This window comes from Candoia aspera, chromosome 2, assembly GCF_035149785.1.
Source record: "Candoia aspera isolate rCanAsp1 chromosome 2, rCanAsp1.hap2, whole genome shotgun sequence".
Lineage (NCBI taxonomy): Eukaryota > Metazoa > Chordata > Lepidosauria > Squamata > Boidae > Candoia > Candoia aspera.
This window is the reverse complement of record NC_086154.1, coordinates 65,092,585-65,110,178: the sequence shown is the minus strand read 5'-3', so window position 1 is coordinate 65,110,178 and position 17,594 is coordinate 65,092,585. Positions and strand designations below refer to the sequence as shown.

Here is a 17,594-nt window from a genome sequence, read left to right as displayed (position 1 = left end):
CCGCATCTGCATTCAGGAGGGGGATGAGTGGAAGACTGCTTTTAATTGTCCATTGGGTTCCTTTCAGTACAAGGTCCTGCCTTTTGGGTTGGCGGGAGCACCCGGGGTGTTTATGCAATTAATTAATGAAGTGTTACATGACCATTTGTTTAAAGGGGTATTGGTGTATCTGGATGATGTTTTGATTTACACGGAGACTGAAGAAGAGCATGAACACCTCATTAGGCAGGTGCTAAACAAGCTTAGGAATGCAAAACTGTATGCCAAACTGTCCAAATGTGAGTTTCATAAAACTCGATTTGACTGTTTGGGGTATAGGATTTCTGACAAGGGAATTGAGATGGACCCTGTAAAAATTCAAGCGATATTGGGGTGGGAACGCCCACGCACTAGAAGGCAATTACAAAGTTTCCTTGGATTTAGCAACTATTACCGCCAGTTCATCCAGGGGTTCGCTGAAATTGCCTTGCCCCTTACTGATTTGCTATGGACAAAGGGGTTGGGGGACACATGCAAGGTGAAGAACCCGGGGGCAGTACTCAATTGGACATCGGAATGCCAGGCAGCTTTCGAAAAACTTAAAAGCCTTTTCACTGCTGAACCCATTTTGCAGCACTCAGATCCCATGCGACCCTTTGTGGTTCAAGTGGATGCTTCTGATTTTTCAGTTGGGGCGCTTCTGCTGCAAAAAGATTCTGACAATCACTTGAAGCCTTGTGCTTATTTGTCCAGGAAATTTTCTGAGACCGAAAGGAGGTGGCATGTTTGGGAGAAGGAGGCTTTTGCAGTAAAGGCAGCTTTGGAGGCATGGCGCCACCACTTAGAGGGGGTTAAAGGTCCTTTTGAGGTTTGGACTGACCATAAAAATTTAGAAGCACTCCGCACCCCCTGGAGGCTCAGTCCCAAACAGATTCGTTGGGCTCAATTTTTTAGTCGTTTCGATTTCCAGCTGAAGTTTATTCCGGGTAAGAAAAACTTCCTTGCTGATGCTCTCTCAAGGTTGCCCCAAGATTCTGTTCATGCAACTGATATTGTAGGTACTGTGTGGACGGAGCCACAGCTGGGTCTACAGGCTGTGACACGCAGCCAAACCCGGGCACAGCTGCCTCAGACCCCAGTTGTACCGGCAGGGAGGAGGACACAGATTCCTTCTCAATTGCAACAACAGTTTCTCCAGGCACTGAAATCTGATACTTGGTTGCAGGCGAACAGAGACAATGTTTCATTTGACAGTGGGTTAGCTTGGAAGCAAAATCGCCTCTACGTGCCTGAACAGTTACAGGCTGAAATTCTCACCCGTTCTCATGATGATAAGGTGGCTGGGCATTTTGGGTTTGTGAAAACGTTGCACCTGGTTAGGTGCCAGTTTTGGTGGCCCACTCTGAGGCATGATGTAAAAGACTATGTGGCTTCCTGTACTGTGTGGGCCATGTCAAAACGTAAAGGTGGTAAAAAGCAAGAGCTCCTGCAGCCAGTGGCAAGCCCATCCCGCCCGTGGGAGGTGATTTCTATGGATTTTATTGTTGTCCTTCCTCCCAGCCAGAAGAAGACAGTAATTTAGGTAGTAAAGGATTATTTTTCCAAGCAAACCCATTTCATTCCATGTGCCTCTATCCCTTCTGCCCCACAGTTGGCACGCCTTTTTCTAACTCACATCTATAGGCTCCATGGGAACCCCTCCCGCTTGGTCATGGACCACGGGACACAGTTTACTTCCCAATTTTGGAAATCATTTTTGAAATTGGTGGGCACCAAGCAGGCATTGCCCACTGCGTCGTATCCTGAGACTGACGGATCTACAGAGGTTTTAAATTCGACCCTTGAGCAATTTTCAAGGGCATTTATAAATTACCAGCAGGACAATCCCTCAGGTAACCTTGTCCCATGCCATGTAGGGCTTTAAAGGTCATAACCAACACCTTGAATTGGACCCGGAAGCAAACTGGTACCCAGCGCAGCTTGCGCAGCAGTGGTGTTACATGTGCCGATTTTGGGGAACCTAAAATTGCCCACATGGCCGCATTCTGGACCAGCTGAAGTTTCTGGATACTCTTCATGGGTAGCCCCATGTAGAGTGTGTTGCAGTAGTCTATATGGGAGATATACATAAAAACTGAAAAGAACAAAAAAGCCTACAAAGAAAAAGAAACAGAACTAAAAAGTGTGAAAAAACATAAAACAAACTACTACAAAGTTACTTCCAACTTTCTATAACAAAAATATACATGAATCAATATCAACCTCTTAGTCCAATTCATATTATAGTAAACATTTCTATAAAGCATTTAAATTCTCATTATTACATTCCCTTCTAAAACAAAATTACCCTCCCAATTAAAGAAAAACATATAAAACCCTTCAAACATAATTTGGAACCTAATATAGTAACAAACACCACCCTTCTTCACTATAATTTGCTCCTATCTGCCAACTAAACTAACATTAACCAAAAATATAAGAATTATCCAAACAGCAGAAACATTTATCTAAAGCCTTAAAAAAAATCCTGATAACCACATCTAAACAATAACCTAAGCATTTACCAAAAATGTAGGAATTTGCAAAACAGCATAACTGTCAGAACCAAGCCTGCCTCTGACTCGGAAAGTGAAACTATTTCTGAGTCAGAGGAGGAATTGGAAACTTACCGGGCTGGAATCAGAGAAATGAAACTCCAATGTGACTCAGCAGAGCAGGAAAAATCCACAATGCTGATTGGGCAAGATCCGGAAGAGGATTTGAATATGCCAATCAGCGCACACCAGAGATGGGCTGAAAAGCATGAGAAGGCAGCCCGATTGGCTGCAGGAGACTCCAAGCGCGACAAAGATTGGGATAAAAGGCAGCCACACAGAGAGCGAGCTGCCGGAGACAACTGTCCTCTAAGCCTGCAGCTTCGGAAGAAGAGTCCTTACTGATGTCGGAGTCAGCGTCTGTGGCCAAAGAGGAACCAGCATTCGAGCTCCACTCCAAAGACTAATTGAATCCTGCATCTGGTGCCAGCGAGGAATCCGTGTCGGCTGTGCCCAGCAGCCTTTGCCTTGCTTCCAGCCGTGAAACTCCATGATCTCCTCAGCTGCGTGGGCAAGCCTTGAAGTTCCAGCACCACCATTTGCCTTCAGACCTGCGCACCCACACTTCGCATGCTCCGTTGTGTTCAGGAATTTCACACCTATCGTGTTCAGGATCCAGTTGCCAGCTTAGTCCGGGGCTTCCAGCTGAGTCCAGCTGAGTTTCAAGTTCCAAGCCTTGCTCCCAGCCTTCAACCCAAGAATCCAGTCTAGTCCAGGGCTTCCAGCCTTGCTCCAAGTCTCCAGTCCAGAGAATCCAGTCTAGTTCAGGAATTCCAGCTGAGTCCAGCCTTGCTCCAGTTTCAGGCCTTGTCTTCAAGTCTTCAGTTCAGAGTACCCAGCCTAGTCTAGAACCCCCAGCAGAGTCTAATCTTGCTCTGAGTTTGAGCTGCTCCAAGTCTTCAGTTCATCCCTGACTGTTGTTCGTAGTCCTGATCCCAGATCCAGTTAGTCAGAGATTCGGTGTCAGTGTCGTTCCAGTACTGTTCCAGTTCGAGAACTGTTGCCTCCAGCCTTCATTCGGATCCATTCGGCCCCGTTGGGCTTGCTTAACACAGTCTCGCATATTACTTATTGTAAATAGTTATTTAATAAAGAATATTCTTTGAGAACCTGTCTGGTGCTTAGTCTGAACAAGACAATAACCATTTATCTAAACCTTTAAGAAACCGTCCTGATAAACACATTTAGACAATTATCCCACTTCAATTATCCCACTTCTTGTCAATTTCAAATTCTACAACCTGCTTTAAAAAGCCCAAATATTCGTCCAAAATCTTCCAGCCTCTAGAATTTAATTCTCTTTCTTGATCATGTGGTGGCAACACAATCTTCCTATCTTCAACTTTCAGCAACTCAATTTTCCTTTGACTATTTAAACGTAAGTCACCAATTCTCATTTTTTTTCTTTGGAGAAACCACTTTACTCTTAAGGTAGTTTTCAGCCTTACCAGTTTCTCTCGATTCTTGTGACAATTTGGACTCCATAAATTCTGAGAAATGCTCCTGGACTTGAATAACAGCATTGTAGAGATCTTTAAGTATCAAATTAATTTCTTCCATATTTCTTAACAGTAAGATAAATTATGGCGCCCTCTAGTGCCTCAGGAAGGTAAAGTCATTAACACTGTAGCTGAACACTCTCTCCAGCCTTTTTATCTCTGGTGTGGCACATCAGGAAAATAAAAAGTAATAACAAACAGCATTCCCATGGGAAAGTGAAAGCAAATAGATCAGAACTCCAATCCACAGATTCAACAAAGAAGAGAAAGTTTTATATTCCTCAAAAATCACTTTAATTAAAAAAAACAATAAAAAACTAAAATCTTTTAAATCTCAGTTTAACAAATTATATACAAAAAGCTAAATTACCAAGTTAATCATTTTCAAAAATAATGAGTCACCAAGAGATTCCACATTTCTTTGTTGTAGTAAGCCTCTCTTTGTTAAAATTCAGGCAAAACAAACTTAGTGCTATAGAAATGGGGTGGGCAGCTTTAAGGTCCATTTTGGCTTCAGAATGGCTTGGGAAGAAGATGATGGCCCTGCCTCCCAGCCAATCGCTTACCAGTTGATCACGAAATACCATTTTGCAGTCTTCTGGCTGTGACCAGCCATCCGGAGAACACATGGGGTGATTCCTGGGGTTCTCCTTAATCTGGAGAATGCTTCTGGGCTTCAAGGAAGCCTGCCTGAGCCTAAGGAAAAAAGCCGCTCTGACAGGTCAGTCTTCAGACAGCGGAAAAAACCAGCTCAAGCTGCCATTGTCCTCACCGGAAGTCAGCTTTGACTGGAATTTTTGAAAGTTATTCTTAATGAATTTCAATTTCAACCTGCATTTTTAGAAATTATTACCTTAATATATCAACTATCACATACAATAAATTCTTTCAATTCACAGGAAATATCTTTAACAAAATGAACTCAACAGGGTGGTCCTCTCTCACCACTGCTTCTTCTCTTAGTTATTGGACTATTAATGATAGCTTTAAGAAATAAAGAGAAAATCAAATGAATATAAGTGGAGGGAAAAGAATATTTGGTGGGATTTATTTGCAGATGACACAATTCAAATTTTATTTGTTTGTTTGTTTATTAAGTTTGTCCCCCCCATCTCCTCCCACCGGAGGGACTAAAACCTCTTGAATTATCTAATTCAAGAGGTTTTAGAACTTTAAGAAAACATCCTTTCCTTGTTCCATCTTCTCTCTCTTCTGTTTCTAATTTTTCTTGTCCTTGTTCCTTCAATGTCCCAGATTCCTAGAGCAGAATTCTGTTCCTATTTGGATTCTGTTGGAAGTTAAACCACAACAAATCTACTTCTTGTTTCCATCATTGCTATCAGTTAGGCCTAACTAAAAATAACATAAATAACATAAAAAATGCCCTGTTCCAATTATGAATGTTTTAAATACATCTAAATATAGTTTTAAATATTGTTTTTCACTTTAAATTTTTCAGACACCTTTTCACGAAGGATCCCATCACTCACAGACTGGCAGAGAAAAATGGTAATTTAGACTGTGCTGGCAGAAAGTGTTCCCCTGGTAAAGATAATTAGGAAAGGCTGCCACCAGACAGGTTGAACCGCCTGACATGGCCCTAACCTGTGCAGTTGGGGAGTTCTTAAGCTTTCTTCCAAAGAAAGCTTCTCCCATCAGCCCAGCTCTAGGAAAAACAGAACAGAAAGTGGTTTGGATCTTCCTACCCAAAGCCTGCAACTACAGAACTTAACACAACCTTCTAAAAGCTGTGCAATTACGCAGTCTTGCACGTAGGAAAAATTCTAAAGTGAGATTCCATTTTAAACCAATGAAGCTAAAATTACTAAATATAAAAAGGTATTTATTGGAAAAAGTAAAATATAGGTAGACTCTGCCATCTCGTTAATCGCAGTGGCATATATCCACAATTTATATAGACATAATGTCATCTATGTAACACATTATCCTTGGTAAAGAGTTTTGCATGTCTAGTTTTTGTCACATGGTTTTGATCCATTTTTCACATGCACAGAAGGTGCACCTGGCCTCTGATCCCCTCCCCACAATTCTCTTACATTCAGGGTCTCATTATCCAGAGTTTCATTATCAGTGGTTGAACACTGCCATGTAACTCCTGCAAATGCCAAGTTCTACCTGTACAGGAAAAAAGGGGAAAGGATACAATGAAATATATATTCTGCCTTTCTTTCAGGTTCTTTTTACATGTAGGCCAAAATGCCTTTAACCTTGATAAAGGTTTTCCAAATATTCTATAATTTGATATATAAATTAAATACATCCTTGTGGGAGGGGGTGTTTCCGGTGGCCTTTAAGGAGATGCTTGTGCCCCCTCCTCAAGAAACCATCACTGGACCCTACTGTACTGGATAATTTTCATCCAGTCTCCCACCTCCCCTTTATGGGGAAGGTGGTTGAGAAGGAGGTGGCGTTGCAACTCCAGAGGATCCTGGATGAAGTGGATTATCTGGACCCCTTTCAGTCAGGTTTCAGGCCAGGATATGGGACAGAAACAGCATTGGTCGCACTTATGGATGATCTCTGGCGGGAGCTGGATGGAGGCAGTGCGTCCATCCTGGCTCTCCTTGACCTCTCAGCGGCTTTCAATACCATCGACCATGGTATCCTTTTGGGTCGGCTCAGGGAGTTGGGGGTGGGTGGCATAGTTTTGTGCTGGTTCACCTCCTTCATCCAGGGCCGATCCCAGTCGGTGTTAATAGGGGAGGAGAGATCGGGCCCACGGCCCCTCCTTTGTGGGGTGCCGCAGGGTTCAGTACTCTCTCCTCTCCTTTTTAACATGTACATGAAACCCCTGGGTGAGATCATCCGTCTCCATGGGATGAGGTACCATCAATATGCTGATGATACTCAGCTATACATTTCCATCCTGGGGGAAGTAAGTGATGCTGTGGCTGCCCTTTCCAGGTGCCTGGGGGCTGTTGGGATCTGGATGGGGAACAACAGGCTTCAGCTGAACCCTGGTAAGATGGAGTGGCTGTGGGTTAACGGCCCCTCAGCTCCTAGGAATTTGCCATCTTTAGTTCTGGATGGGGTTGCACTGCCCCAGACAGACCCGGTGCATAACTTGGGGGTCCTCCTGGACTCACGACTCCTGCTCGAAGAGCAGGTGGCAGTCATGGCCAGAAGGGCCTTTCCGCAGCTTCATGTTGTGCACCAGTTATGCCCCTTCCAGGAGCAAGATACCCTTCGAATGGTCACTCATGCCCTGGTCATCTCCCATATAGACTACTGTAATGCACTCTACATGGGACTACCCTTGAAGAGTATCCAGAAGCTACAGCTGGTCCAAAATGCAGCTGTGCAGATGATTTTAGGTGCTTCAAGATCAGCACATATAACTCTGCTGCTTCGCGAGCTGCATTGGGTGCCAGTTTGCTTCCGGGTCCAATTCAAGGTGTTGGTTATCACCTTTAAAGCCCTACATAGCATGGGGCCAGGTTATCTGAGGGACTGCCTCATCCCCGTCACATCAACCCATCCCACCCAGTCATGCAGAGAGGGCATGCTATGGACCCCGTCTGCAAGAGAACTCCATCTGGCAGGGTCCAGGAGGTGAGCCTTCTCTGCAGCAGCTCCCGCCCTTTGGAACATCCTTCCTCCAGAAATGCGGTTAGCCCCCCCTCTTCTGGACTTCCGAAAACAGCTGAAAACCTGGTTTTGTCACCATGCTTGGAGTGGGGAGAGGAAGAGCCATTCCTGGGGCTGGTTAGTTCCCTAGCCCTGCAGGGACCAGCCTTATCCCTTTATGGGCTGAATTTGATCTGCCCTTATTTGGATTTTATTGTATTTTATATTTATTGAAATATTAGTATTATTTATAATTTTATTGAATTTTAAATTGTTTTTACTGTGAACCGCCCAGGGTCCCCCATGTGGGGGAGATGGGCAGTGATAAAAATATGATAAATAAATAAACAAACAAATAAATAAAATAAACTGCTCTGAGAATATGGACATGCAGGTTCAGCATATTGATTTTTACATCCATAATGTTTTGCAACTAAAACCAGAACTGTCTGGGAAAGAGTTGAATGAATCTGATTTTTTGGAACATTTTCTGGTTCTTAAAGCATGATGCTACACCAGATTTCTAACAGACAATTCTAGCTTTATTTTTTTTCCTTTATAACTCAAACCCCTAATATTTTGTTTCAATGAAGGAATCCTTTTGAATGGCTCTAAATAATATGGCTTATGGTAACAATCAAAAACCTTTATTCCATCTGGATAGGTGTAGTTTTTCTTCTTTAGGTTGGATTAACCAGGCTTTGCACACTGTGTCTTTGGGTTGATATTCTGTTCTCTATGTCCTCTTTCTTCCTCTGGGAAGATGCATGTCAGAAGGCAAGATTGGTGACTTCAGGGGACTTTTAGTAGCAGAAAGACACCTCCTTCCCATTCCACAGTCTCATCTGTCTGACCCCTCCGCAATCTGGAAAATGCAAAAGGCAGAAAAAGAGGTAGGAACTACTGGCAGAGGAGGAACCGTATCCCTGCTTTAGTGAAAGCAATCACCATTTTCATAAATTGTGATAAGTCATGATTGCTAAACCATGGTTAATTAAATACACTATTTGTATTTAATTTGTGGATTCCTGTCACAGTGAACGATGAACACGAACTATGCCTTTCAAACCACAATAGCTGACTTCACTTAATGTGCTAGGCTTAATGGCCTGTCTGGTGTTGGTTTAGCATGTTATGTGAACCCAGCCTACCTTCTGTCTATCTTGTCATACAACGGACTACTACGAATCTCAAGTACGTTAGAAAAAACGTAGAACCAGAATTAAAACCAGATACATTGAAATCATCAGCAATTGAAAGCTTATACGAAGTGTGTTTTAAAGCCTTTTAAGAAGCAAAGAAGTCAATCTCAGATCAATAGAAAGTGTGTTCCAGAGACTTGGGAAAGTTAATCTCCCATTTCTGAACTCAGGAATTGGTGCCTCCCATAATATCCTTCTACGAACCAGAAACCAGGCTAGGCTTCTGATGGCCAGAAACAGTCTTTTTGCACACTGTGCATGCTTTGTACAACCATGGTTGTTAACAGCAATATGACAGGGTTCATACAATACCCTAAGCAAAACTCCAGAAGCCATTTAATGTATTTGTTCGTTTATTTTATTTAAATAGCCACGCATCTTGTAAAACACAACTCTGGGCAGCTCATAACAATAGTAAAACTAAAACCAAAAAACCCCAGGCATCTGACCTATAATCTCCAATCCATTAATCCATAAATCCTCAGGCTCCTTACCCTATCCCTATCCCAGGTGGGGTGGGGGGGAAGCCAGTCCTTTATGGCTTTCCAGAGGCTAAAAGGGTGGGTGCCTGCTGCATTCCAGAGGAAAGGGTGTTCCACAGGGCAGGGGCTGCTGCAGAAAAGGCACACTTCCTAGGTCCCATTAGATGGCAACGCTTAAGGGATGGGATCTGGAGTATACCCACCCTCTCTAGCTTAGTGGAGTAGACAGCCAGCCTCAGGGAGAGGTGGTCCCACAAATAACCTGGCCCTATGCCATGTAAAGCTTTAAAGGTAATAACCAGCACCTGGGGAAAAAACCTGAGAACCAGTGCAGCTCATGCAGTAATGGTGTAACATGGGCAAACTAAGGGGCATCCAGCACTGCAAAAGCTGCCATGTCCTGGACCAGCTGTAACTTCTGGGTGGTCTTCAAGGGTGGCTCCATGTAGAATGAAAGGCAAGGGTCCAACCAGGAAATGACCAAGGAGTGAGTGACCATGAGCAAGTCCAGGTATGGGCACAATTGGTGCACAGGACATATCTGTGCAAAGACCCCTCTAGCCAGAGCTGCCACCTGCTCCTCAAGCAGGAGCTGCAAGTCCAGGAGGACCTCCAAATTGTGCACCAACTCTGTCTGGGGAAGTGCTATCCCATTGAGAGTGAAAGATAACATCTCACCAGACCCAGGATGGGGGCAAAAATCAAAGCTACTTTGTCTTGCTACGGTAGAGTCAGAGTTGGTTCCTCCCCATCCAGACCTTCACAGCCTCCATGCACTGGGTCAGCACTAAAACAGTGTCACCTGCCTGGTCAGAGGTGGGGATATATAACTGAGTATCTTCAGCATCCTGATGATACTGTACCCTGTGCCATCAAATTACCTCACCCAGCAGTTTCATATAGATGTTAAAAGAGGAGCAGTGAAAGACCCAAGCCCTTAGGCACCCCACATAGCAGGGGCCTAGGGCTAAATCTCTCCCCACTCCCAGCACCAACTCAAGCTGGCAAAGGAGAAAAGAGAAGAACCACTGCAAAACAATGCCTCCCACTCTCAATTCCTGAAGCTAGGCCAGAAGGATACCATGGTTGGTGGCATCAAAAGCCAGAGAGAGATCCAGGAGGGCCAGGATGGTCCACATTATGACTTTGAGACTGATGAATAACTAATGGAATTATTACCTACTCGTCTTCCTATGTTTCAGTGTTAGTTTTCTCCCTGAAACTCTAACATTGACACTGAGCTAGTCATGTGAACACAATGTTCCCAAATGGGGGTTGGGGAACAGAAAATGCAATACAGTTTATACATCATGGCTTTGTGGTAGCTTAAGCAGAAAAATGAAAATGTGGAAAGGGCCAAAGCTGGTTAGCATGTTCTAAATTATTTTGTTCTATTTACTCCCATGTTTCTCTAAAGGAGAATACTCATGGCTGCTAACCAATTAACAAAAAAGAGATTCCAAAATTAAGAACATTTTAATATGAATTTTAATTTAATATTAAAGGGCTGGTGAAAAAATAGGTGCCATTACATATTTTTAAAATGCTGATAGTGGTGGCTAAGCATTCATTCCATAGCCTGGAAGTCATGCAGAAGGGCCACCTCTCTGATGGAAGGCCTCTGGCAGCAGGAACATCTTCAGAAAGGGTTCTCCTGCAGATCTTTACAGCTGGACAGGTTGCTAATAGACTCTCTTGGGCCTTAAGCCATAACCAGTGCAGATTTTCTAGTATGGAGATCACGTGATCCATTATGTTACAAGTATCCCAAGGTTTGGTCTAAATTTAGAAACATTAAGAGAAAAGGGAATATGGTTACAATCAGAACTACTCCAGAATACATTGTTTTATATAATTTCCTTATCATTATTGAGTAGTTTAAAAAATAATTTCCCTCTTATATTTCACTTAGAATATTTTATATTACACATCTAATACATCAGTTGGCTTGCAGATTCCCAGCTACCAACTCACAAACATTTTACTTTCTTTGGGGGAAGATGGGTCCAAAAATGATTGACTTATTTCTGTGAAGCAAGAGAAAGGTCAATTTGGGCTTGAAGGAATGCATGTCCAAGGCCTGGAGATAAAGGAACTATAGCCAAGATTCTGAGGGTGGGGATGTGAAGCAATAAAGTTGCTACAGCTTCCTGGAAGCTGGAATTACCCAAGGTTTGGAGGCCTAAATGGAAAGGTACAAAAGTCAGGTTAGGTTGCTGTTGTGGGGAAAATAGGAGGAAGGAGTATTTCATATGTTTGCCACCTTGAGTTATTTATAAAAATAATAAAGGTGGGATGTAAAATAAAATAAAATAAAATAAAATAAAATTTGATGAAACAAATTTGATGAAACAAATATTTGATGAAATATTTTTACTGTCTTTCCACAGCATGAGAAGCTAAATTCTGGGTGACAACTTTGAGGTTCAATGAATTACACAAATGCAGGCAATTGGATTACCCATGGTAAAGCAAATGATAGCTAGCATGTTGTGAGAATACCCCTCCTATGGGAGAATTAGGTAGGAAAGGCAGAAGGCTGAGAAGAGAAACAAACTGTGGAAAGAAGAGGTGAGGTAAAGGGAGACAGTGAAAATCCCTGACAGAGGAAAGAGAAACATCAGCTGTGTTGATATGACACATTCATTCATAATTTTAACTTAAGTGTGTTTCGTGAACCTAACCTTTGTGATTATTCTGCTGTGTTAAGCACAGGGAACTGTGCTGAGGGACCATGGATAAGTATTCAGTGGTAACTCAGTCCCAATATTCCTCACGGCTGGCCATAATGCTGGTCTGCTGGGTTTTGTGGAAGACAACATCTGAAGAGCAAGCCCCCCACCCCCCGCCCTTTTTCTTTCCCTTGGTTTCACTGGGCTGATTGACTGGGAATAATCAGAGACATCTTTGGTTGCCTGTCCCCAGATGTGCAAACTGAATCTGAACTGAAACTGAGAAAGTGATCCTGTTCAGTTACTCCAATAAACAACAAAGGGACTCATAGGTGAAGCAGGTTTCCCTATACAGGGCAATCACTGGAGAGCTGCAAATGTTTCCACCTTCTACCTCCAGTTAAAAGGACTGTTTTCAACCTGAGAATGGTTTTGTGTGCATGACACACCAGGCACAACTGTGACAACCGTGTTTCCACGTTCTATGAACCTGGGAAATTTAATAAACTATCATTAACCATGGGTAAGCATGTTAACAAACAAGGCCTATGTGAAGCAGTCTAAACATTCAAAGGCACAAGCCTTATTAGTACAGTGACATCCAATCAGGTAAAATGCTAATTGTGCATACCGCCTTCACCACACAGAGACTGAAAAAAACAGGAAATGATCGCTCTTTTTATTCTATGTTGATCATACTTTCCCAACTTCTTGCCTTCCAGATAAATTTCAATTTCCACTGCACCCTTCAGAATCTGGTTGGGGACAGCTTGTAATCAGTAACCATAGCAGAGGGCAATACAGTCAATTCCAATTTCATACAAGACTTTTTGTAGAGGAAGGGGCTTGTAATATTTACTCTACCTATGACCTCTTTTTTAGATCAGTTTGCATTCTGGACAAACATAACTGGAAAAATTGGTCAGTATACTTTTGTTATTAGTTAGAAAGGTACAAAACTGCCTTAGTCAGATCATTAGTTTATTTGGACCAACTTCCTGCAACTTGGTACATCCTCTCTCGCTGCTCCAAAATTTGTTGGGGTTGCAACTTTCCAGATTCTAGTGGTGGTGCATTCTGTGTGCTACAGCACCAATGTTTCTGGGGGGAGTCAGGTTGGGGAAGACCGATTTGGACCACTGGGGCATATTCCAGCTGGGAGCCATCATTTGCCTATTCTGTGAGGCCTCAGCAGCTGCATCTTAAACAAAATGATGCTCAGTAATGACAAAAGTTGTTAAGTATCCTTTTTTAGAAAATTATTTGTGCCAGGGTTCCATGCACACCTTTCATCTGAGATTTTAAGGCAATGTCATGGTAGTTTCAGAATAAGAGTTTAAGTGATTTACCCAGGCTTGCTGAAATTGTCAGTGGCAAAGTTTGCCAAAGTGGCCAAATCCGTTAATGTGCTCTGTGCTCCACTTCTAGCGTGGATATTTTAAAAAGCCCAATCCGAGGCGTCACAATGCATTAGGTTGGTCACTCTAGGTACACCCCATCTTCCCATGCCAGCCTATCCTTGAATGGCAAATTCTACACACACAGAGGATTTTTCTTCTGGAAAACTAGCACAAGAGTATTGCTATTTCAAACCAGCAAACAGCAGAGCTGGGCGATGGCCTTGGACACAACCACCTCCCCTCTCTACCTTGCTTGCTTCTGACTGCTCACCCTCAGCAACGGAGGAGAATTTGCTGAAGCTGAGTCCATTTAAATAAATAAATAAACATATAAATACAAAACAAGATTAGTGAGAAACCGGAGGTCCCGGTTCCCTCAGCAGGTTGATCCCTGTGGACGGAATTCGTTGGCGAGGATTTCAAGGTAGAACGAACGAGCCAATCAACCACTCCCGCTTCAGCCCGTCTGGAGGGGCTTCGGAGCCGCATGGGGGCTGCCAAGGGTGTGTACGCGTGAGTGCGAGTGCCCCGAGAAGGTTTAGCTCGCCTTGGTTCGCAGCTCCAACGGCTGCTGTACAAAGCAGGTGGGGGGGCCGGGCGGGGACGACTGCATTCTGCTCTCCGGCGAAGCCGGAGCTGCACGCAGAAACGGGAAGGGAGCGCCGTACGGGCAAGGCCCGCAGTTCCTGACCGATGTCAAGGAGCTGAAGCGGCTGCGAAGAGCGGGGAAACGGGAGCCCGGGGAACTCTGGGCCGTCGTTCGGGGTCTGCAACGCACCACCTTCCGCCAGAGTTGGGGATTCGGCTGTGGTGGCTACGCTGTGGTTGGTCCCTGCGAGGCTCCCGGCTGCCCTGCCCTACACAGACGAAGCAGAGCTGCTGAAGGCAACAGGCACGCGGCGTTCCCGCTGGCCCTGGAGATCAGCTGCGGGAGCGGGGGTGGCCCTTTCAGCGCCCGCAGCGGTAAAGAGGAGAGCAGGCTTCTCTCCCCACGTCAGGCGGGAGAAGCTTCATCCAATCTGTGGGGAGGAAGAAGGACAGCACCCAACCTCACTGCTGGGCAAGCCATTGGCTGGGGAGTGGATCTCCCTCCCCCCCCTTGAGAGTTTGGGGAGCGGCCTGGTTTCATTCTGCGGAGAAGATCCTATCCTTGTCTTCCTCCTACCCCGCGGCTCTTGGGGTGCACCGGGGCCCTACTCTCGTCTCTGGAGCGAGAGAACAGAGTCTGGCTCCCTTTAGGAGTTGGTGGGGCCACAACGCAGCCAGATCTCTCGCCATAGCCCAGCCATTTATTTTAGGAGTCGGCTCCCCTCCCCTTAATCGGCGAAGGAGGTGGGGCGGGGGGGGAGAGAAGAACAGCGGACAGAGCCTTTCTTCGCTCGCCACCCCATTGTTGGCCGCAAAAAGGGAACAGGCTGACCTGCTCAATTTCCCCCATTGTTTGGGCGGGAATATGGGGGCGGCCTGGCTCTGTCCTGCTCCTAATCTCAAGGGCAGAAAGCCCACCGGGTTTTGCTCTCCCCTCCCCCCTCCCGAAGCGGAACAGGTTTACGAGGTCGCCCAGGCGCCCTGGCCAACACCATGAATGTGGTGAGGGCAGCTGCGACTCAGCGGCACCACGTGCGCCGGAGAGAACCCCGGGACAGCACTAAGCCCGGTTGGCTGGTGGTCACGGGGCGTCTGGAGAACTCCCCCTCCCCTTATTTCAGGCTGGCAAGCAAAGCGGCGGCTGCCCAGCGGGTGGGTGGACGAGCTCAACAGCCACCATCTTTGCTCGCTCGTGCTCTCTCCCGCACCGCTTGGCGGGGGAGCTAGCAAAGGCCTGGCCTCGCAGGCGGCGCCCTGCCGGGGTGGCTTGGTACGAAGCGACTTGTGGAAGGACGGTGCTGGTGCCGGCCGCGGGAAAGGAAGGGCTTGTCCAGCGCGGGTAGAGAGGAGAGCTGCGACGCCATGTGCCGTGGGAAGGAAGGGAGGGAGGCCGAGGCTAGGCCGGGCAGAAGTGCTCGCCGACACCAGCCCTTGGGAGCAGGCTGAGGAGGTTGTCGGTGAAAGGAGCAATAGGTGGGGCAGGGAGGGGCTGCAGCAGTGAGCACTAGGGGGCAGCGACAAGCACAGGGCCGTGTGGTGCCCAAAGGGGACAGGAGTGGGCGCGCCCGCTCTGATTGGACAGCGGAGCGTTTGCAGCTGCTGAACCCCAAGAGTCAGTCAGGGGGCGCGCGCGAGCGCGCACGGGGGACAGCGGCGGCGGCGGCGGCGCGCGTGCAGCGGGGGCGCGCGTGAGCGGAAAAGAGCGAGCAAGCTAAGCGAAAGAGGCCGGCAGGCTGCTGTGCTGGAGTCGGAGCGGGTAGGGGCCGGAGGAGCCAAGTCGGCTCTTCGTTTTGGCCCCGCACTGAGGGAGGGGGCAGGTAAATTTCAGGGACGACTTCCCCGTTTTCCAAAAGGCTTAAACCATTTTCTTCAGCCAGATTCCATCCGGACATGGCAAGGGCGCTGCAGCCCACTCCAGATGGGCCTTTGAAAGGGGGAGGGGGGATCCTTGCTAGCTTCTGTCGGGCCTAGTAGGGAAGCCGGGCTGTAGGAAAAGGAGGAGGGATGAAAAGTCCAGAAGCCTTTGCTAAATCGTTCACTGTGTAGCAGCTGCAGCTTTCGGGGAGGTGGGGGGAGTGCGGCAAGGCCAGGCCAGGCCTGTTCTGCTGTGCGGTGCTCCCGGCAAGCAACAGCAGGATGGATGCTGCCCTTGTTTTGAAGGCAGCGTTAGGTTGTGGCGATTAGGAGGCAACGTTGCTGGAAGTGGATTGTTGGGGGAAGGGACCCGCACCCGGCTTGTTAGACGCTCTGCGGCCTCCGGGCCAGAACAGAAAGCGGCTGCCGGGCCTCTGCCGCGGCCGCCGAGAAAAAGGAGGAGGAGCAGGAGGAATGGCTGCCATTTTGGAGAACAAGGCCATGGAGGGCTTGGCTGACCCCATTGTTGCTGTGTTTACTTCACAGGTTGATGCCCGCCTCACAGAATGGATCAGGCCTGCGAAGTGAGCAGGAGGGGCTGCCTGCTTGCTTTCGCCACTCCTTTGGGGCTAGATGCGCCGGAGGAGGACGGGGACAGCAGCCCTTATGCGGGGGAGGGTCGGAGCGGTAGCCGCGAGCTCCCTAATGGGTGCACCGTGGCGCTCCCTCCAGCAGCGTCCAAGGCTGCATACGGCCAAGACCCTTCCTCCTGCTATATCCCGTTGCGCAGGCTGCAGGATTTGGCCTCCATGGGCAATGCTGAATATTTGAATGGCTCAAAAGATGGCTCTGATTCCTTGCAGGAGCTGGAAATGAGTGACTCCAGCCCGGACTCCCTGGAGCTTTGCAGTTCTTCGTTGTTAGGCGGCCCCAAAGACTACCCTCTGCAGGATTCTGCCAGGCTTCTGGATTTTGAGACTTTTTCTCCTCCATCGGAGGAAGACAAGGAGGTGGATTCGGAAGCATCGTTCATCACAGCCACAGAGGAAAATCCAGAGGAAGAGATTCACCTGAGGATGGAAACTAGAGCTGCAGCCACCTGCAGTAAGGATACTGAGTCTGGAAACAGGGCAGACCTGAGCCAAGACCTCCAGCTAGGAGACTGTATAGAAATTAGACCCAATGAGACCATTTCTGCCCTCTTATCAACCCCAGTTCCTCCTCCAGAGTATGTACAAAATAATTCTTACCAAGAGTCTGCTATAGGGAGCCGAACTGAGAAAGCAGACCTACCCTCAATGCCTTATTTACCAGGAGATGCTGACCTGAGAAAAGAAAACCAATTCAGCATCATGAAAGTATCTGAAAAGGAAGATCCAAATCGGAGCCCCATCACCTTAGGAAACTTGATAGAAAGGCTTGAATCTTCAATTACTGCAAATCCACCAACTCCAGGATTACCATCTGTAAGCAGCCTTGGGGTACCAAATAACTTTTCTGGAAATTTATTTTACTGTGGCCACCTGCTGCTGTAGAGAAGCACAAATGGAGGGAGGAAGGGTTAATCAGTTATGGGGCAGCCTTCTGCAACCTGGTGTCCTCCAGATATGTTTGTTCCTAGAACCACTAGCTGGGATGCTAAAATTTAATTCATCTGGAAAGCATCAGGCTGAAGAAAGTTGGCATGGGGCATATTTACTCCATATGTCTATTTATGTGTTTCAGTTGTAAATAAA

The 17,594-nt window shown here is 46.5% G+C and overlaps 1 protein-coding gene across 2 annotated transcripts in view; it reads left to right on the top strand.

Moving 5' to 3' along the window:
* Positions 1–15,665: 15,665 nt before the first annotated feature.
* Positions 15,666–17,594, top strand: part of NSD1 (nuclear receptor binding SET domain protein 1) — a 69,001-nt gene continuing 67,072 nt past the window's right edge. For both annotated transcript variants that reach the window (XM_063292091.1, XM_063292090.1), the window contains exons 1-2: positions 15,666–15,821; positions 16,405–17,324. In XM_063292091.1, coding sequence (XP_063148161.1) covers positions 16,425–17,324 — 900 coding nt within the window. In that variant the 5' untranslated portion in view covers positions 15,666–15,821; positions 16,405–16,424. The remainder of the gene's footprint in view (positions 15,822–16,404; positions 17,325–17,594) is intronic.